The sequence below is a fragment of the Aquila chrysaetos genome, chromosome 17, assembly GCF_900496995.4.
Source record: "Aquila chrysaetos chrysaetos chromosome 17, bAquChr1.4, whole genome shotgun sequence".
Lineage (NCBI taxonomy): Eukaryota > Metazoa > Chordata > Aves > Accipitriformes > Accipitridae > Aquila > Aquila chrysaetos.
In genome coordinates, this window is record NC_044020.1 from 24,686,582 (window position 1) to 24,709,230 (window position 22,649).

At 40.4% G+C, this 22,649-nt stretch overlaps 1 protein-coding gene across 1 annotated transcript in view; it reads left to right on the forward strand.

Moving 5' to 3' along the window:
* LOC115352798 (potassium voltage-gated channel subfamily KQT member 1-like) overlaps positions 1-22,649 on the forward strand; it is a 506,833-nt gene that overhangs the window by 5,101 nt on the left and 479,083 nt on the right. Inside the window, exon 2 of the mRNA XM_030041436.1 lies at positions 19,541-19,631. Within this exon, the coding sequence (XP_029897296.1) occupies positions 19,541-19,631 (91 nt within the window). The remainder of the gene's footprint in view (positions 1-19,540; positions 19,632-22,649) is intronic.

Here is a 22,649-nt window from a genome sequence, read left to right on the forward strand (position 1 = left end):
AGAGTTTGCCTAGCAACAAAGTCTGCTCTCCAGGCTCCCTTATGATTTATGGGGAAACAACTCCTCCAAACGGTGACTCAGAGAGAATAATGGCTATTGCTCTGAATCATTCCTAGGGGATGCTGTCTATCTCTGTTGACTGCATGGGAAAGATAAGGAGAATGTCCTCCCTAGAGTATGGTTTCACAAGAGCTGGCATAATAGTTTACCAATACCAAAAGGGTAAGGTTTCCTCTCTCACCTTCCCTTCTCTCCTGGCCACACATCTCCCGCATAATGTGTGCTGCTTCTGGCACTCACTGTAGCCCTCCTAAGCTAAATCAACTCACTGTAATGGCAGAAATCTAGCCCAGCAAGAAAATGAGTAGATCTGGATACCTTAAGGAGTTACAGCATGTCAGCAAATGGTCTGATGGTGCTGGAACCAGTACTAACCAGTTGGCCAGGACTGGAATGGGATGAGGGAGAGCTCTCCTTTTTGCCACCAGAGAATGGCGGTGTCTGCTCAGTTTCATATGAAAATATGCCCTAAGTTTACTTTGTTATCCCTCTCCTCCTTGTGACTGACTTCCACAGCTGCTTCACAGAGAGGCACGCATGCACACTCACATATGTGTTCTTGGCAGCTTGTTGAAAAGAACTCATCTAAGGAATTACTGTTGAGTAAATAAAAAATGCATGATCCTTACAAAAATATGAACAATATCAATAATGTTGCTAACTTCAAACTTTGGGAGGGAAAGTACAGAAGATCAAGAATATGTTTGTAAAATGGGCGCTGGCCAACTGAGGGCTTTTTCCTTTAGAAAAGATTCTGTGTACCAAAGTCTGTGTCACCATCAGTAATACAAAAAGAGAGTTCAGATTATTGGGAGAAATTAAAAATTGCAATTTTCTCTTATTACTGTTTCTCTTCAAACTTTGCTTTCTTTACTTTTTTTTTACTTCCCTCAACTTCATGTAAAAAATGCTGTAGTCGTGTTCTGTTAATGCAATTGAAGAAGTTAAGAGCCACCATTCTGGTTGATACTCCATTTTTATTTGGCATACAACTGCTGCTGATGTAAAGAACATTAAAAGATAAAAATATAAGGGTCTAGTGGTTCCTTTTAATGACTGGGGCACTTGCTTGCATCTCTTTTGGTTCTTTGAGTGTAGCAGCTCTTAGTTAGTGAAACTAAATAAATGTAGCAAGTAAGTTAGCATAGTGTTCTCTCGCTTCTGTTTTTATCTGTAACTGGAGTCTATAGCCCATTATTTATAACTGTTTATCTCAAAGGGGCTGTCAAACTCCAATTTCTGTCCTTTCCACAATTATCTCTAGAATGCAAGCAGATATTTTGCTTTTTCCAGTGATGTGATTGTAATATGACCAACATGAGCAACAACTGAAGTTCAGAGTAATTATAAGCATATGACTGCTTTAGAGATTCTGGGTTTGACCTTGATGTCACAGCTTAGGTCTGGACATGATGTGCTTTCATATGGGTAAGTAAGTTAGGGATGATGATTATTATTATTATTATTATGTTCAGGGTGTTTATTGCCAGCATAACAGTTACTTATTTGGACATTTTACACAGAAATTGAACTGACAAGTTTTCCAGGTTAGAAGTACAGTAGCTACTTTTCATCTATATACTAGCTGCAGAGAGGTACTAAGCTGCTGTCTTGTCTATGATGATAAACTTCAAGTACCAAAAGATGAGCAATATTAAAGGGAAGAAACTCAATAACTATTAATTTTATTGAAGTGGAACGTTCCTTTTACTGCTTAGAGTTGCATGTTAAACTAGATGATATGGTGGAATGGCTTAAGTTGCTAATGGAGGTGCACTTATATTAAACAGAATTGTCTTTAGGATTCTGTAAAGTTCCAAGATTTGGCTGTTCTAAAAATACATGGGGACAGTTACTAATTTTTAGCCTCTTTTCCTAAGGAAATGAGGTTTATGCAACCACACTGTCTGAGCGCGTCTGTCTGAAAGTGCCTTACCAAAAACTTTTGAGCCAGTTGGCAAGTTTCAGCTAATATTGACAGAGGATGAGACATTTCAGAGATATTAGGTTTCTTCACATTTCGTTAAAATAAGCATTTGGATAGAGGAGAGATAAATTAATAACCACAAAGATGAAAACACTTCACTCTGAGCTCAATTAGATTGTTTGGCACCAAAGAGTCTTTTCATGAGAGAGATGTTACAAAAGTTCCTAAGGAAGATCTTTGATTTGAGTGTACTTCGCTTTAGGCACAGAATAACCTAACCACAGGGCACAAAGCCACAGGCTACGTAAGTTTTATTTTCATTTTTTGAAATTATTGATGACTTTTTCCATCATTTATGTAAGAAATTCAATCCATCTTATTCTAAAAGCTCAATTTTGTAATAGACTGTGCAATGAATATGCATTAATGTCCCCACAGGCTAATGTTGTTTCTATAGTGAAACCATTTGTTTCTATAGTGAAAACAAATACTGTAGTGTGGCATTGATATGGTGCTATTGCTGGAATTTGGTTATGCTTTTGTGGAAAAAGCCTCTGTTCTTACAGAAACCAGCAAAATAGAAAGATATTCCTTAATGTTAACATTACAATTGCTCACTAACTTGTGGACTCCACGTGGTATCAAATTCAAGAAGAAAAGTGTTTCAGATGTCTTCATGATAATCAAGCTGGCATTAACTTATGACTGGATGTATTTTCACAGCATCATTACATGCATTTATTATTTCCCTTTTTTGATACTGAACCTAAGAAACATTAATTAATGTGAGTACTGCAAAGAGGTTGGTGTTATCTTGTAAATAGTGGTAATGAATTCCTGTCCCTGTGGACATGTGTCATAGATCACCTGCTGAAACCTACTGATTTTTTCATCTCACAGTCAAGGTCGATGATAAATGTATCAGAATCATGAACACTGATCATGAAGTCATGATGATGAACTGTTTCTGTCAGTGTTTAAAGAACGAATTAGATGTCTTCTAGAAAGTCTTAGTGACCTAGAATCAAAATGGAAGCTGGATTCCTGTGCCCAGGGAAAGAGAGGACATCTAGTAGACATTCTGATAACAAGACATATGTAGATAAGAGCAAAAAAGAACAACATAGCAGCACAGACGTTAGTGGAAGATACAGGCACTCAGTTGAATCGGGGACCTTAAATCCTAGGAATGGGAGGGCACTGAAAAAAAGGTTTCTGTAAGATCAGTGCTTCCGGTGATTGTAATGGATGCATGAATGTAATTTGTCAGTTCTGGAGTACAGCCAGCTAAACTCAGAGAAAAGGCAAAATCCAAATCCTAGCGCTCTTTAAAGAGCAGCAAGTATATTAGGCTGTTAAATGCTTTGAAATTGTGAAGTGCTTATTACTAATAGGAGCTGTGGATGTTTTAAAAATAACATATCTTTGGGCAGTTGATTCGGAAAGTTGGTTTGAAGTGGGAGATATTTTTGTATGATGTGTGGCTCACGCTGTGATCTGAACAGCATTGGTATTAGCTATTGATTCAAACTGGTTTGTGATAATTTATACATATGCAAGTGAAAGGTCTCAAGAAAAATACAGAATAGTAGTGTGTATTTGTAAATTACTTTTTAAATTTTCCAGGTGTTATAGAAATACTAGCTAGTTACTTCTGATTGGAGCTAGCTGGATAACTTCATGTTACATGCAATGGTGCTATCAGGCATTTCTGGATGCAACGTAGAATGAGCTGAAGAAAAAAACTGAAAACAGATATGCTCAGTATACCCATGTTATAGGTGGAATTTTCCTTCAGTTGAGGGCTTCAAATCCCTGGAAATATTTTATTCTGAGGCAAAACAAAGTCACATATGCCCAAACTCCCTGCCAGGCAGGCTGCCTGTTAGTAGAGTCCAAAGCTAGGCAAGCTTCCATTAAAACCTGTCTGGTCTCCTTCTCCAGTTCTGCTGAATCCAACACATTCCCAGACTACTTTCTAATTTTAACATATTGGTATTTTCAGCAAAAAAATTGTTCCTTTACCAAAATTTCCAACCAACTCTAATTTGTGTATGATCACATATGTATAAGCGCAAGACATTTCGACAAAACATCAAGCCTCAGGAGCCTGGAAATAGATCTGTGAGAGAACTGAAGGACATCAAAGCTTGCCTACAAAGGCACATGGACAACCTTCCCTTTATGACTTAGTCAGAACCTCCTTTGGATAACAAAAATATGTAAGCACGAGGAATGAGGTTTTATTCAGACTAGCAGGAATGTTTTCTAGAAGCACATGGCTATTCGACAGTATAGTCCCATTTAGAAGAAAGTGAAGTCTTTCATGCACGTGCTCAGGAATGAGAATATCTTGCACTTTTTTAGCATGAAAAAATGGAAATGGTCTCCTTAATTTTCTTGCCACAAAATAACCACTTAAAATAAAAAGCAGCCCATGCCTCCGGAGACCCTCAGAGAACTTTCTATTGGCTAAACTCATTTATTCTCCATAACAACAGTCTGTCTTAAAGCTATCGGTCTCCACTAGACAACTCTGTAGTCTATCATCAAGAAAAAAGCTGAAGCTCCAATGGATGTAGTTTCACATAGATTTACTTGGGTGTACTAGCCTCAATCCAGTCTTTTTCTTGTAATTTAACTGCAGCTGAAGCAACTGGATTTCTTCTGTCCTAGTGTATTAGTAGAACAGAATATTTTGGCTTCACATCTTGCTGGAGCAAACAGTAGATAGGATAAAAAAATTTATCTAAGAAATTAAAAAAATAGGTTTTGGATATAATTTAAACTGGAGACATATATAAGCCATTTGAGATTATCTAGCTGAAGGGCTTTCATATAGTGAAGTAAGTCACAGCAGCTCAGTTTTGAGGAAGGAGCACAGCAGGGGAAAGACATGTCTGGTTGTGTTAAAAACATCAGTGACCCATGATCGAGGCATCTAAATACTACAGAGCATAGGTTTCAGTAGCTTTTCTAGAATAATTTTTGTCGATTTTCTTTCACTATAGAGCTCACATTTTTCTAAAAATGTTTTCTTCTCTAAACACAACTTTGCAGAGTCAATTAAGTTTGGCAAGCCCAAAAGGCCACAAAGCTACTATTTTAGTTTTGGTTGCCAAGGAGTCTATCTCTGTCTACCAGTTTAAAAGTTTGTCCCCTCCTCACCCATCCCTTTTTTGTTGTTCAAGAGATAACATTCCCACAAGCATCTCGTATATCAACACTTCAAGTACACTTATCTGCAGTAGATAAACAAAAAACCCCTACATGCACAGATAGTCTTTGCTAGAAATGGCATTATTATTTGATGCAAAACTTGAAAGGAGGAATGATTAATACTTCTCCTTTAAGAGCTTTCATTAGGCCTGTCTTCCATGGAAAATGAGATTGTTATAGCACGACCTTGAAAGAGTTCACCCTTGATAAAGTACTTGATATCATTTTGTTCTCAGTGTTGTAGTTAACCTACTAGTTCTGAGTGTTTGTAGGCTTCAGTAGAGCATGCTCACGGCCAATTAATGTATTAAACCGAGTTTGTCCCTGGCTACAAGGACAACAGAAACATGTTTACAGTTGCACCAGCTACTTTCCAAAATGAAGCAATGTTTAAGAAGATCGGGACACAAAGAGGCATTCATCTGTAACCTTTAACCCTGGCTGATCAACTGTCCAATTCACCAGTACTGCCTATTTAAATTTGTTAATGCATGAAACAGATTTAAGGATGATGTTTTAAAAACATTGATGAAAAATCAGTTGCATTTTTTTGTATGCGTGAGGCTTAAGGAATTTAGGAGAAATCAAGAAATGCTAAAATTTAGTGTACGTTAGCAAGACCTCTCTTGGGAAAGCATGGCACTTCCATCTTCTGTTGGTGTGAACTGCATTAAGTGAGAATCCAAAACCAAATGAGAAATTCTCAGATAATCCTCTTTCTTTCCTTTGACAAGTAAACCTTTTTTTTTAAATTTTTTTCTTTTTTAAAGAGAGAGCGAGGAAAAGTCTGCAAATAGGTGATTGGGCGTAAGTTTCTGTCTTCAGAAAAGTAAAAAACTGAAGGAAAAGAAAGCCTGGTATTTTGAGAGGAAATACTTCTCTCTTTTTAGCAGCTATATGATAGAAAGGGAAGACAGTATTTGCTGAAGTAATAGCTCAAACTATGGCTTGACATCCTTGGGAATCACAGAAAGACTCAAAGAGGACTGCAAAAAACCAGAAAGCAGCACCTCAGTTCTTTTAGGATAGGAAAGAGTAGACCAACTCTCCTAGTTGGTAATAATTTATGTCTCCTCCTTATCAGCTCCTTCCCTTTAGGAACTGAACAGTCGCCAACAGAGTGTTCTCTGTTGATGTAAATAACTACTTCCAAGCAAGTAAACAATCACAACCTGTTTTCACCCCCTTGCAGCACAGAGAACTGCCCTTTGCCGGAGAGAGTATGGATAACAGGGAACATGAGAAAGCCAAACTGGCAGCTGGTGGGGAAAGGGAAATTGCCACATGACAAGCTTTAAATACTTTCACCCCAAGCCAACAATTTTAAACTCACAGCCATCCACTTACCCTACCTGGAAGTATCCCAGAAATCTAATCAGAAATATTTAGTGAGACCCAGGATCTGGTCGTTACTTGTTGACAGGTTAACACTGGTAGACTTTGCCATTGCATTTTGAGGAACAGCTTGTTTCTCAAACCAAAACATGAAGTGACACGTAAAGACAAACCAGTGGTATTTAGTGGTGAGTCTTGCTAAGGGTTTGTGTGTGGTACCGCATTTTCAACTATTGTTCTGCTCTTTATAGGGAATTGGGCGCTCACCCAAGGGCTTTTTTTTAATCCAGTGTGTTTAAAAAGGTCATTGGTTAGAGCTATGTTTAGCATCCCAGAAGCTGTTAGGAGCAATCCACAAGGAAGTTTCCTGATTGCCTAAGAGGCAACAGAGCTGTAGCATGTTGGATTCTGCAGATCAGTTGGCAATTAAGCAAGCCATTTATCTTTAAGGTTAGACTTGTCAAAACTAACCTGCGTTCTGACGCATGGCTCAATGACAGAGATAGTAACCTTAAAAAAATATGAAGGCAATATGCGCTGACTGCTGGTTTAAAGATATCAGAGAAGGAAATGCTGTTCCACTGCATTAAAGAAAAAGATGCAAAAGGATTGTGTGTTTCTATGGGAGTGCATTTACTTGGGGGCAGGGAGGACTTCGCCTTTGTTTCCGCTACCTGTCTCCAGCACTTTTGTAAGAACACAGATACCGCTTGCTCACCCAGCTCAACCCCGTGTCTCCTTCCAAGAGCCTGTGGTGTGCACTGAGAGTATAAGCAGCTCCACTGCTATGGCAGGGGCATCGCCAGCAATGGCTAAAACCTGTCTCTGGGGCTGCTATGTAAATCATGGGCCCTGAATGGCACCTCAAGGGTCTCAGCTCCAGCCCTTTCCTGCCTCCCGCTCCAGGACACACATATCCAGTGAGAGGGGAGAGCAGTCCCAGCTTCTTCACACTGAGGTTGTGTCCATGAACTGCTACCTGTGTTAAGTGAAAGGGAAATTATATACTGTAAGTTCACTGCCTGGAATAGTACCGTTTGGGGTTTTGTGTATGTTTTTGTATCTACCTTAAAATGCTCCTGTTACTTTTGCCATCTTCAGTCTATCTGACTCTGGCTGATAGTACCAGAAACTATCCCTTATCTCTTTCAAGTTCAATCTCTAACCACTTCAAGTAAAGGATGGGAAGATCTACTTTCACGTTGGTTGTGAGGAGTAGTAATTAGGTACTTGCCATTCCCACTCACTTCAGCAGGCTTTTCTGTCCTCACGGAGATGACAGACTGCAGCAGCCCACAGGCTGTACAGCAAGATGATCAGAGCATCTCAGGTCTAGGTCCTCTGTTTCGGATTACTTGGAAAAAGGAAGAACAGATGTGTTTGAAATGTGAAGCGTCGCTAGTGGGAGAAGCATTTGGGGGATTTGTCATCAAAAAGGAGCTGTTGGTATTGGGAAGGCCTTGGTTCAAGGCACCTCCTGCACTCAGAGGAACCTGTCTTCTGGGACTCAAAACTGGATGGTATAAGACTGTCACAGAGTCTGGAGGAAGCCAGCAGAAAATTATCACGTTAAGTGCATGCCTGAGCAGTAGACCTGAGAGACTTGGTTTGCTCACTGCTTTCAGCTGATAGATAGTACTGGAAAGACAGAGCTTTTTACTGAGGCTATACACACTAGAAAAAATATTTGTTTCTGTGTTCTGGATCTTCTGTGTAATAACTAATGCTGTATAGGCCTGCTGAACAATTTTTTTTCTTCATGTTATTCATGGAAAGAATGAAATGTATGAAATGTTCTCTGCATCAATACATGGTCTTGTGGGGTCCCTTAGCCTTCACTGTTGCTCTGTTCTGCCAGCTTTCCCTGCAACCTGGCGTGTAGGTCTGGCTCCTCTGTGTGGTTCTGTGGGACAGCACGGGGAATAGAGAGTGCAAGAAATGTGCTGGTCAGGTGGTGATAGGGAAGGTAGGGAGCAGGATGCAGCTGCAGGCAGGTAGCAGCAGGAGATGTGGTGTAAAGAGAAAGCTGAGAGCAGAAATCCTGCTTTGTTTAACATCTGACAAGATTGCACAGCTATTGGACTGCAGGTTTCCTGAGCTGCTCCCTGAGGACGTGTTGCTCCAGGACATGCCAGCATACATGCACTCACTTTAAACTAGCTAGATCAGGTACTGCTACCACAGCAGACCAGAAAGCACACCTAGCATTTTAGGCAGCTAACCTGTGCTGAGACACTCTGCCATCAGCAATTCCCAGGCTAGCCAGTGCAAAGCTAGCTCAGGTGTATCTGTGTCAGCTCCAGTAACATTTGCGTAGACGTGGCCTGAGGTGAATTTGGGAAGTAATCACACATGTTGCCAGGGCACTGAGTGTACCAAAAGCCTGACCAGAGCAAATACAGCCTGTCGACGCACTCAGAGCCCTAAGAGCAACCCTCTTCTTGTCAAGGTGTGTCCCTGCACTTTGCAAAGGTCTGGTTTTGGAGGGGGACTGGTAAAAAGCTCCTGTTTTAGCTTTGTGCATGTTGTCCACCACTTCCCAGGAACGTCAATCTGGTCCGTAGCCCTGCCAGTTGATGAGGTACCGAAGCTTTCCACAAAGTAATCTAGTAATCAAAATCTGCTTCTCATGGTATTCTTGCTGCCCTTGTACCATGCCTGCAGGCCAGGAGTGGGTTGCTGGTGGAAAGCGGGTGATGAGGCATTAGCGGGAAGACCTAAAGTACTGGGTTGAGCTTCATGGATCATGGGTCTCAGGGCAATTAGAGCCTGTTGGTACCCTCAGAGCCCTGACACATCCTTTCCATTGCCTTGGGTTCTCTGTAGATTCAGATGGACCATGGCAACAGGTAGTGTATTATTTTTAGGGTTAAATTTTCAAGTGGGAGGTTATAGAGCAGAGCTGAAGTCAGGAGCAAATTCTGCTGTCATGGAATCAGCACATTTCACACCTTCTGAAATAGTCATTGCCACATACAGGCAAAAGACATTTTAATTATTTTTTTTTTTAACACATCAGGAAGTCAACAGGTAATTCTCTCTTTTGTCTTTTATGCTACGTAAAAATACACAGCATTTAATTTGAGTATGAGCTCTCATGACCACAAAAATTGACCTTTGGATACAGAAAGCAATAAACGCCATCTGCTTCTCAAGATGCCTTTGCCTTTGCTAGTAAGAAGCTTAACTTTATTTTGGTTTATTTAAGTGCGTTTGTGTTCATCATCCAAAATGTTTACAACTAATAACACTTTCAATGGTTCTATTTTGGGATTCTTACCTTTATTTTATCTTGATATTCAAGATAAAAATCTGAATCTGTTTTACGTCTTTCTTAGTGTACTGATTCCTAGAATCAATATTATATTAACAGTACAGGTATTTAAATTTAATTATATATATATATATTTAACTCTCACTGTTTTAGCTCTAAAACCTCAAAAATAAGAAGATAGATAAAGAACCCTCCAAGTGTTGTTAAATGTTTGTGATTTTTTAGTTTCAATAAAAATTTCAAGATGTCAAAATATGTTACTATTGGCAATATTAAATTTAATAATTTATCCTGTAATCTTAATTTTTAGGAGTGGGGACTGGGACAGGCTGAGATCAGTAGCCACAGGGCCTTGACAATTGTCTGGGTAATTATTAGCAGTTTTAATGTCTACTAACACTTTTTTTTCTCCCCACATAAATTGCCTATCTGAAAGATAAATATGGTCTTCCCATCACATAAAAGAGAAAAATGACTGAGAATGGTCTAGGATTTACAACTGAGGACACTTGATGGCTGTATCTTTCAGCCAAGCTGGGCTCAATAAGAAAAGTTTTTTTTTTTTTTATAAAGCACAGCTTTCTCCGGTGACAAACTACTTGCATGAAAGCTGCCACTGCAGTTTGCTGCTGAGCTGTGCAACAGGCCAATACCTGCAGCACGTGCCTCCATTCAATTCCATACAAATTATTGTACAGTCTTGTTTTCTAAACCTATTGTTTCTGTGCCAGAGCTTTGCTGTGATTAGAGGTTGCTGGAACAACATCTTTACTATCAGTTCATGGCTTACTGGTTGACTAGCTGAACTGCATTTGAACTGAGCTTGCTTTCTGTTTGGGGTTTTTTGTTGCTGTTCTTGCTATTGGTAATTGTGAGGAACTTAAAGCCCTTACTCACGCATTAGTCTGCAGTTATCTTTGACTTTGTCCTCACTGAGGCTTAATCTGTCCTCGCCTCACGTGAGCTGCCTTCATGCTTATGGTTCTGTTGCTTTTGCCTCTGCTTAGCATGGCTTTTTATCACTTGGACAAAGAAACCACTCATTTCCCCATCGTGATGTTAGTTGCTGACGTGTCCTTGTGCTTTCTGGCATTCAGGCTGACTACCAGGCTTTCTGACATTATCTAATGTTTCTGTGCCAGGCTTGTTACTCTTCCAGGGTCCAATAAACAGGCTGTAATAATTTCTCATTTTGGGGGATCAAAGTCAAGAGTCTCAAGCCCATCTATCCCTACTTTGAGCTGTCTTGGAATAACACAGTATGGTAGTCTAGTACTGCTTAGAGCTGATACCATCCTTGCCTGCCTTTCCCTGAGTGCCAGTCTCAAGTGTCTTCACCGATACCTTTAACTTTCATATGCTTTGTAGGGATCATTCTGTTGTGTCATGCAGTTGACGGAAGTCACAAACATGGTCACTAGATGCGGGCACTTCAGTGCTTGAAGTTGTTAATAGTGTAGTGTACAAAGAGAAAAACTTTCTGCTTGACATTACCAGGAGGATTTTACATTACAATTTGGATTTGGGAAAGGACATTATTGAAACTGGAATATATCCAGGTGCTCTGAAGCTAAGCCTTCCCCTCCTGCAAAAAGCATCTTGATCTTTTATGACCAAAAGTGATCAGCAACGATTCTACATTTCAAATAAATGCGTTTTGTATGAGGACATACTACTTTATCCGTAGAATATCCAGCCTATCCTGTGCTAGCAAAATGATGCCTTTGTTATTCTCTGGGAAGGAGTGACACTCACTGGCCAGAATATATACTGCCATGAATCAAGTATATTTAAAGAGTCCTTTGAATGGTTTTAATATGTCTTTTGGAAATGGAAAAAGAGAGAGTCTCAACACATAAACACAGGAGGGAAGCAACAATTAGCTGGAAGTTACAAAACTTGCAAGTTGTATTAATAGCCTTTGGACAGTTATTAGTAAATAAATGGCACCAATTGTCCTCCCTTATACATCCTTATGCACATACATCTTGCCACTTTGCGTCACCTTTTTCTCATTTTTTTGTAAACTTCTTTTTTTGAGGCCTAATAGGAGATGTGGCTGAAGATGTAGTGATAATATCTGCAGGGTATGTAAGAATATCCAGTTCTTCTCTTTGCTTAACTTAGAATGGAAAAGGAGAAAAGGTGTAAAGTGCACTGTCATCCTCGGTACCTTGATAGACAGTACTTAGAATGTGAATTACCTCTAGCTTTTTATTTATTACTAGGGAGGGCAGTAAAAGAAGATAAAGGGATTTTGAAAGGAGGTAACTGAAATGGCAGGGATCTGGAAGAAATTGAGGGGCTGTACTCAGAGGAAGCTTCCCATACCTTTATACATGCATTTTGCCTAGAAATAAGATCTGTAACAATGGTAGGAGTGGAACACCAGTCTCATAAAAAAGATGAGAACCAACAGACTGAATAGGTTCAAGAAGTGCTTGGTAAATTTATGCTTGAGTTGTTTTATGAGGTTATTTTAGGGACCAGCAAAGTTCCTGTGTTCCCGTGACTATTGACTGGAGGATGGTCTGAGCTACAAGAGGTCCAACTTCTGTATGCATTTGACACTATTGCATGGTGTATGGACAAGTCTGTTCACCTCTTTGTGTCTTTCTCCATTTACCCATCACTGGGACTGCTAATTGGAAATAAAAGCTGTCTGGACAAAGAAACTGCCTGATGGAGCACAGAATCCAACAGAGTGGGGTACTCAGTGCCTGTGAGGGCTTCTGTGTACTAATGTACTCCTCTCATATTAAATGTAAGAAGAAAAGGAGAATCTTATAACCCTGATCACCTTTTATATCTGCATTTTCTTTACATGGAAAGCACTGCTACTGTGTTAAGGAAGGGCTAAAGATTTGCATATTCACTACACTCTTCTAGTGTTGGATGCTGGCAATACGCTTATGCTGTAAACTCCTTATCAACTTTTCCCTTTGACAAAGGCTGGCTTGTGTGTCAGTGTCTCTTCTCAACACTTTGCTCTGGTTTTCTGTTTTTTTGGGGGGAGTGTCACTCTCCAGTAATACTGCCTATGGGAAGAAAGTGGGATTTTTGCCCCCTCTGCTGGCTGGCTCATCCTTGGTCAGTGTAGCGGCTCATTAAAGAAATATATCAGTTTTATTATGACTTGGACAGATCTCTGTACCCCCTATAACATACTGCCATTTTCAAAGAGATAAACATTTGAGGCTGGAAGTAAAACTGCTGATTAATATGCTCGGCAACTTGTGTACGTTGAAGTGAAAGAAGTAGCAGGATTGGGTGATGGGCTGTGTAACTGGTAAATCATGAGAACGTGGCTAAGATCTGTCTTGTGCTAAAAGCACAGCTAACCTTGTCTAAGCTGTATTATCTGGATCTATTTTTCCTTTCAGCCTTATTTTTTCTAAAGACATTTCAGCCCTGGGTATTTGCCATTAATGAAGAACTAGAAATCATTAAGATGCCCACCACGAACACAATTTTTCTCCTGTTAACACCATCAAAAGTGGTAAAACAGCTTCCTCAATATAACAGACTCAGAGAAACCAGATTTTAATTTTCATTAAGCATGATATAAGTTTCCCCATTGGCTCCTTCTCTCCTTTACTCCTGGCAGCACAGGTTTGGCTTGTTTTTTACACAGCGCTGCTGAATCTTAGGCCTTTACCAGCTGGCTCTCAGCTAAGGCAAGGCCAATGCAGGGTGCAGGGCACACTCAGGAGCAGAGTTCAAGAGAACCAGATAGCGGCTAGGCAACAGGAGAGGTTTACTGAAGGCATCTAGAAGATTGTTGCCCTTTGAGGGGTTAGGTAGGAACTTCAAAAAGCTTGCTTCTTTAGGTGTCTTAGTCTCCTTTGAGCAGTTTTCAGAAAAAATACTGAACGGTTTCAAATTCCCCTTTGGAAATCAGTGCAGAATAATTTTTATTTATTTATTAATTCTACCAATAGATCAAGATGTCAGACCCTTGGGACAGAATTAACAGCCCTGAACTGTATGCCTAGGCAAGAACAGGTTTTACAATCTGAAGCCACCTCTTAGCCTAAAATCATTCCCGTGTTTGTCCCAGTCTTTCTACTTGGTGCTAATGACCAGCTCCTGCTGCTTCTGCTTAGGACCTAAAGCATGTACTTGGGCTTAACACCCTTCTGAGACTGAGGAGTTTCAGATCCACATCTTCCACCTCCCAGAGTCGCTCCCTGGTGTCCCCGCCTGTAGGCACTGGGGAGCCCAAACTAGGTCCCAGTCCTCCTGGCACAGCTTCACTAGTGCTGAGCAGAGGAGAGGGCTCCCTTCCCTCAACCTGCTGGCCGTGCTCGAATGCCTTGGGAAACACTGAAACATTAAATATAAATGTGCTAACTTAGCTGCTTGATATTGTTGAACAAAAGCCTCATTCATATTCTTTAGTCTGAAAAAGTGTATACTTTCACTTCATGTAATGACTGGTTCTCCAATTTTATTAAAAAGGGTCATATGCTGAATTTGAACACTATGTTGGTTTCAAGAAACAACCACATAAAAAAGGGGGATTTTATGCCTTTTTTTTTTTTTTTTTTTTTTAGCCTAACCTTTCTGGTAAGAAGTTTGTTTGCTTCAGCATCTCTTGCATCATGCTTTCCCTTTGACTTTAGATACTAAAGCTCCTAGTCTGATAATTTCCAAGTCACTTTTTCTTCTGAGTTTACAAAACATACTATGTTAATTGTATGGCTTTCCTAATGTGTTCTGCTGAGACTCTAGAGAAGAGTAAGCGAAAAATCCTGGCATTTATAGAGATGAAAGAGGGAGTTTCAACACCATACAGTAGAGTGCAGCACTGAAAATTCTGAGTTAATGGCAGCTGAGCTAGTGTACCTATGCATGGAAGTGTTAGATACTGTACACAGGGACTAGTTTGGGACTAAGAAGTAGTATAGCCCAATTAGCAGAGCATTGCACCAGATTAAATCATAAAGTGATCCATAAGAGCTAATAATTGGTTCAGATATTGAGCTGTATTATCACAATTATATTTCGTTTATGCTATATGAAAACCCTGAACATGGATGGTTCCACCACAGTGCTGGTGTAGGTGGTATTGTCTTGAAAGTTTTTTCAGTAATCTCCACTAGGTGGTCCAGTAATCTCCACTAGGACAAGTCCAGTGACTTCCACCAGCATAGCTTTACCATAGTATTTCAAATTTGCATTGTGCCTCTCTGACTGGGGTTCGAATAAATAAATCCTAGATTGCAATTAATATTCCTCCAGCTTTGCAGTTACAAACACTTGATGATAGTACACTTATGTTTGCTACTATTTTAGGAATTCCGTATTTGTATTCTATAGGTCTTCTATCTTTTAATATGAATTACAGTTATACTCATACCTGAATTGTAATTACATTACAGATAAGCCTTTTAGAGCCTCTTGAAGTGCACAAGGAAAGAAATTTTTCAAAAACTTATTTGCATACTTCCATATTAATAGGATTATATCACTTAAGCCCAAGAACACACAACGGTAGGTATGAAATGGAGCAGTGACATAACCAGCTATCAGATACTGTCCCCTGCCTTCAGCTCAAAAGGAACTAGAAATACCCCACTGTCCATGGGTGCTGCTAAAAAAACCCCCAAAACCAGTCAGTTGATTAGAAACTTGGATAACCCATGTTAAAGGTCAGTCTTAATAGCGTGGATCAGGATAGGTAAATACTGAAGAAATGCAAACTTGATTCAGAGAGAGTTGTACATGTCAAGCTCTAACTACTACTTAAGAAATTCAGTTATTAATGGTGGCCCAAACCTTCACAAATTTCTACTTGTGGCTAACAGTGACAGAGCCTTTCTAGAGCCATATGAATGGAAGCGGGATTTTTTTATATCTTCACATCCAATTCTAGGCTTGAACAAAGTCAGCTGTTGTCTGCGTGGCAGCTGAGAAACAACCATCTCTTTGCCTGTGTTAGCACGTACATGCAGTTGACTTGCAGTGTGTGAATGACCAGACCAAGCATACCAGTTATGTGAATGAGAATTGTTTTCAGTGTTCATTAGCCTCTGTTCAGTGTTCCTGGGGATCCTGAGGCAGTCTAAAAATCTGAAGCATTCCTACAAGAGGAAAAGGAAAGCTGAAGGGCCCTTGTGTGCCCATAGATATTAGCATTCTCCTTTTTTCCCCTGGTTCTAGTCATGGTTTGAATGTGCTGCGTAAAGAATATTGGCTCAGTCTACCCTCCGTCTGAGGCAAACGTATTCTGGGTGTTTCTGTACACAAGTAGTTCTTTGCAAGCGCTAAACCTGAATCTATGTTATAGGTAGCTTTGTCTCCAGTTTTGTCCCTTGGACAGACCTTGGACCTACGTTAAAGTCCTGTCCCTTGCTGTTCTTGCCTGGGCTTCTTGAATGGACGCTGGCCTGCCTCCCTGCCTCGCCGTGTATGACAAACCACTGAAAAAGGCTCACGGAGCCGATTGCTCTCACCACCTCGGCCCTCCTTAGGTATTGCAAATCTGCGTCCTGGTGAGTTAGGGGATGGCCTTGCCTGTGCTGTTGTCACCCTTGGTGCCTGGCTTTAATGGAGTGTCTCTCACTGCTCCCTGACTTCTGTGGACATATACACAGATACATAGTCTATAGCGTGTCTGTATAGGTATGTGTAAAATGCATCTGTGAGTAAATAAGTAACATATTATGCCTATTAGTGTACTGCTTCATATCTATATTTACACATGTACTTATATTTATTTTCTATATTCTGCATTCCCTATTATATATCCTTGCATTGGGTGTAGGTGCCCAGGTTTTGGCAGCGGGAGCCGCAGGGGCCTCTGTGAGGAGACACGGCCGGTTCCAGCCGGCTCCAGCCCACCCACCGCAGGGCACGGCTGAGCCCCTCGGCCCCGGCTGGGGTGCCTTGGGGAAAACGCATTTCGGAAAGGCCAAAACCGCAGCATAGCCTGTGAGGTGAGAGGGGGAAAAGAAGTGTGGGAAACAGCCCTGCGAGCACCGAGGTGAGAGGAGCCGGAGGAGGGGGAGGACGTGCTCCAGGTTCCAGAGCAGAGATTCCCCTGCAGCCCCTGGAGAGCCCACACTGGAGCAGGTTTTTCCTGAAGGACTGCAGCCCGTGGAAGGGCCCGCGCTAGGGCAGGGGAACAGTGTGAGGAGGAGGAGGAAGGGCGGGCAGAGGCAAAGCGTTATGGACTGGTCCCCCTGTGTCTCTCAGGGCATGTGTGAGGGAGTGAGGTAGAGGAGCTGGGAATGGAAGAGAGGGGTTGAGCCTGGGAAAGGGAGGTGGGGGGAAGATGTTTTAGTTTTATTTGTTTCTCACTATCCCAATCTATTTTAACTGGCAATAATTTAAGTTAATTTTCCCCGAGTTGGATCTGTTTTGCCCATGACAGCAATTGTCCCTGTCTTTACCTTGACCCACGAGCCTTTTCGACTTATTTTCTCCCCTTGTCCTGTCGAGGATGGGAAGTGAGAGAGCGGCTGGGTGGGCATCTGGCAGCCAGCCAGGGTCAACCCACCACAATTCTATAGTCTATATAGTCTATATATTATGTATATCTATTTCTATATATAGAAACCTAGGTATATACAAAAATGTATATGTATTTTTTTTTGTATGAGCACTTCCTGGTCCAAAGGAAATGAGCAGCCAGTCAGAGAGTGGTCTGAGATCATGTGGGTATGATGGTTTCAAAAAAATGGCAACCATCCAATCACAGAGAAGTATGAAAGCACGTGGGGTATGAGATAAAAAATGTGGGTCTACCCACACTACCTACGGGTCTATCGTAGGCAGGAGCGTCCCACTCTGAAGGGGCAAGTGTTGCTATCAGCCAGTCACAGGGCAGCCTGTGAAAAAGGGGTGGATGGCGTTTTACAAAATGGCAACCCCTGGAGGCAGAAATAGGTGAAGGGAACAGGCGAGGTGACTGGAAGATGTACGGGACTTTGGGGCAGGTGGGCCACAAGGTGGGCAGTAGGGGCAGGGCTTCCTCTGCCGTTAGGGTGGCGTCACCTGTCCCTGCTCACGCTGGGTGAGGGTTGTCCTCGTGCTGCTTTTGCCCTCCACCAAGCTCTCTCTGGTCTGTCACCTCTGTGCTGGACCCTGGGGCCCCATCTGCGTGCACCACCCCAGGTGTAGTCCAGCAGAAGGGAACCATCACTGCCCTTCGCATTCTGGCGGGGCTACAGGGGATGCAGTTCAAGATGTCGGCAGTCTTCATCCGATGGGGGTTTGGGCCTGCCCCATACTATGTGCAGGACGTGACATTTGTTCGTGTTGAGTTTTATGAGATTCCTGTAGGCTTGTTCCTTAGCCTCTCCAGGCACCTCTAACCAGTGACTCTGCCCTCAGGTTTATTGACTGAACCCCTGGTTTGGTGTCATGTGTGGACTCGATGAGGTGCGTTTCATCTCCTATTCTGAACACTGGTAAAAATGTTGACCAAGGCAAGTCCCTGGATAGAATCCTAAGAAATTATCTTGTCACTGGTCTCTAGGTTGCACATGAATTTTTCCCCTTCCCGATAAGCTCTTCCTCCTGTATTTTTAATGTAAAAGCTACCAAAAGCACACTAAGTGTAATTAGTGTGTTCATTTCTGTTTGCTGAAATCTCACAATTTTAATAGTACAGCCACCAGGGCTGATAGTCTGTCATTTGCTTTGAAGTTTTTGAATGAGCCTCGTCAGTAGTGTTTATCTTCTTTAGAAGGGTTTCTCATTGGAAAAATATCTCATTACATGCAGGACTGTTAATGTTTTAATTGCTGGTTTGGGAGTTTTGGAGTTTAGGTACAGCCTTTTGGCATGGAATCAGAGGAAATGACATCTGGAAGGGTTGGTACAAAAGAGGGTATGTTTCTGGCTGTTAGTGGAAGAAATTTCCATTCTCTTACTTTTCTCTTGTTTTCTGCATGACCTTAAGAGATGGTGAAAACTGTAGTGCAAACATATCAGAAGTCTGTCTTTCTGATCTGTCCGTCAGAGTTCTTCATACATCATTTATTTTCACCAGTTGTTCAACATGTTACCAATGGTGGAAAGATGGCTGAGACATAGTACGCATCAAAGTAATGGGTATTCTGCCAGCATTTAAGCATTTAATCAACTAAATTCAACTGTGCATTTTCTTTTCCAATTCTCATGACTTTTCAATTTTGCTTTTTTAAACTATTTTGGGGGGCAGGAGTATGTATTTTGAGACTTGAATTTTTTTCTTTGTCTGAATGGTGATACTAGAAATACTGTGGTAGTAGCTATTTCTTCTGTATTTATGGATGTTTTGAATTCATGGAATGTATTCAATGGAATATTTTTCATTGAAGTTACTGTTCCTCACTCCAGTCCTAAGGAGTCTAATTCTATGTCTAATGTCTAATGTCTAATTCTACTTTAATGAATGCATTATCAATTATGATACCTTTCTACTGCAGCACATAAGTTATATAGTAATCAGTGAAACATGGAACATTCACTATGACAAGCTTCTATGGGAAATCATACTTGATAATGTGAGTTTTAGCTTTTTATTTAACTGTGTTCAGCCATTCTGTCATTTTTATTCCATGTTTCTTTGAAGTTATTGAATGCAAAATGATGATATTCACTTGACTAGGAAGAATGAACTGATTAAACACAAAATACTTGTGATGAAAAAAGTTATATGAATGAGAGCTAAAACTAGATCTAGATTTGCAGTTCAACTTGATGAGTCACTAAACACTGTTTTCTTTCTGCAGGTTTCTCTTGGTGCTGATTTGTTTAATATTCAGTGTACTGTCTACTATAGAGCATTATTCTGAATTTGCCACTGGAACCCTTTTCTGGATGGTAAGTGAACATTTTTGTAAAAGACTCTAGTCAATTTGACTAAATCTAAATTGCTTTAGGTGAACAAGGGAGATAACTGTTTAAAATCCTCATGCAAAGCATGCTACTAGGACATTTAAAGTATTACCTGCTTTCATTAAAGGAAGGTCATAGTTTAATGGGGATGATTATTTTCTAGACCTGTAAACTGTGAGGGTACTTGATAGATTAACAGTTTTAATATTCTTGCTTTTTATAAGGTATGAAACTGTACCCTGTAGCTCTTACAGTAGACAACTGGTGTTCATCAGTCTTATGCAGTGTGGAACAGGATATTCTATAGGCAGGAATGTATTTTTGAAACATTTCTTCTAAGTCTTATGGTAAAAAATTGGCCAAGGACCATGCTCTTCAGAAGTATTTGAATCTCAGGGGGTAAGTGATTTCTGTCAGACTAGTTTGCCAGTATATAGAACAGAAAGGAAGAGCTTCTATCACACCTCTATGCATCAGTGATTCGGCTTTGAAGTTGGTGCTTGTTAACTGTTATGGCTGTTAGCAATCCACTAGGGTGTTGGATTCTTCTTGATCATACATTAAGTTTTGTACCTGGTATTTTGTAAAAGCATAAAGACATTGTGCTGCTTATCTAATATCCTTTTCTTGATGTTAGGATCTTAAGTAGTAATTTAAACAACAGGTGGTGTGATAGAAAAATCTGCTCACTTGGAGGTATACAGAGGTGACTTATTGTTTTCACAGTAGCCAGGGAAAAAATTTTTTATCACTGGACTGAGGGGCTAATTTACAGATGAAATGTACCTGGACCATGTTACCAGTCCTGAGCTATCAAGTCTCTTAAAAATGTGAAATCACATCCAGGAACCATCTGACAACTGTTGTAACATACATATGAAATTTTTAAGTGTTAATTTGAGGTAGGTGGGAAATAAAAATACAAATCATTTTCATGAGGACTCCACACAATGTTCCTTCTCTGTTCCCCCCTGCCCCTCTTCACCTGTAGAAAGTTAAGAATGGCAATGAAGCATCCTTGATAAAAATGGAGTAAACCACTTTTAAACAGTTGTGCACAATATCTGTATTTCAGCCACTCATATCCTCTGATCTCAATGTGTGATAATCTCAGTATTCTTACTGTAAATTTTTTTTTGCCAAGTGGTGACTTCTAATGTGATGGATTTGGGTTTTCCATCTGGTCTGAAAATAAAAATCAGTTACTTACTTATTTGTTTTCCTGTGGCTCAGACTACATTAGTATATGCAGCTTTTGAATGCCATTGACTAAGCCATCATTAGGATCCCTAGTTATTTGGGGATTTTGATTAACGTTAATCCTGTAACAAATGTTGCTTGGCCTTTAAGCCATATTCAGTGTCAAGCAAAGTGCAGTATTCTGCCAATCATACATAGTCTTCTCATACTCACTGAAGGATGTAGAGTGATTATAGCTCAGTATAACCACCACCAAACAGTAATACTGGCAAGGATTCAACGCTTAGCTGATTGTTTTTGTGCAGATGGTATGTGCATGTACAGACACATATTATTGTTGGACAAAAAATAACTATATGAAGACAGATATGGGGTTCACATAGTGCCCACATAGCATTGCCAGCTATTTTTAAGTGATGTTATCATCAAACAAATGAATCATGCATAGTCAGTGGCAGTGCTGGAACAATTTCTTGGCCATGTTGTGTTACAGCCTTACCCTGGAGGATAGATACCTCTCTTGAGTTTATTTTCCTCCCTGCTGTTTCCTGAGCTTCCTTCCTAGAAACGGCCAACACAGAGGTTAGCTGTTCTGCTGGCTACTGTAGATTCACTTGCCTAGAAAGCATTTGTCTTAAAACTGTGAGTATTAGAGTTTGCTCTGAAATAAATTCACTTCAGTTACAACACTTGAAATATTGCTTTTAGAGCTAATTGAATTAGTTCTTTTTCATAGAGTTGTGAAGGTTTCTTGTTTCTAGTAGCTGAATGGTTAGACTCCTGTTTGGAGCACTTCTCCCCACCTTTACCTGAAGGAATTTCAAACTGCATCTCCCATTTTACCCAGGAGAGTGCTAACCCCACAGAAGCCTGGGGGTCATTGCTGTCTTTACTCTGTAATAGATCATTACTCTGATCTACTTCATACCATAGTTGACTGTTCATGGAACCAGAGAGAGCTTCTCTCACCAAAATATGAAAACACATGCATATGTATTCTGCCTTCCATGCCACTCTGCTCTTTTGAAACTATTTGAGAACAGTGGAGACGGCCAGTAGGGTGAGAAAAAAAATTGGGCCAAAACATCTATTGGATCGAGTTCAAAATGAAATTTATTTGTTTCTGTCCTGACTGAAGGAACCTGTAATTCTTTGCATAGCCCTGTTAGTGTGTCAGTAGCAAATAAATACTAGTCTGTGATGCTTGTGGTATTTTGCCACTTGTAGAAAAACTGCTTTTCATTATATTGAGGTAGATTAACAGTTGGGAAGGATCAACTTCAAAATTGTAATGTTGAAAGTTGGTAAGGCCTGACAAGAAGACTAGCATTTGATACTTTTAGATGCCTAAGTGTTTTGTATTTTCTTAGATAGGGTGAGATGATATGTCAAATATAATTTTGGATAATATGCAGCACTGAGGTAGATATGGCACATTAGTAACAGATGTAACTGCATATGTGTCCTAAGCCACTAAAGTCTTGTGTTTTAAAGACTAAATTTTTTAATGGTCTTAATACATCTGGGTGGTGTAAGATAATTTCTTGTCAAATGTGAAATATATCATCATTCAGACGAGCTATGTGAATATACCAAGGAGAGAATACCACATTAAGAAGGCCCTCCAAAGCAGTGTTTGTAGTTTGAATGGAAGAAGGGAGCTGAAGAAGCAATTGCTGGAACTTAAAGTAAAAAAAGCCTCAAACCCTTATTCGCTGCGCCCCACCCCCCGCCAAGCATATGTTTTCAAGTCTCTGAAAATTCAAGTGAATTCTGGAGGAAAAAAATATGACTCTTTGTCCC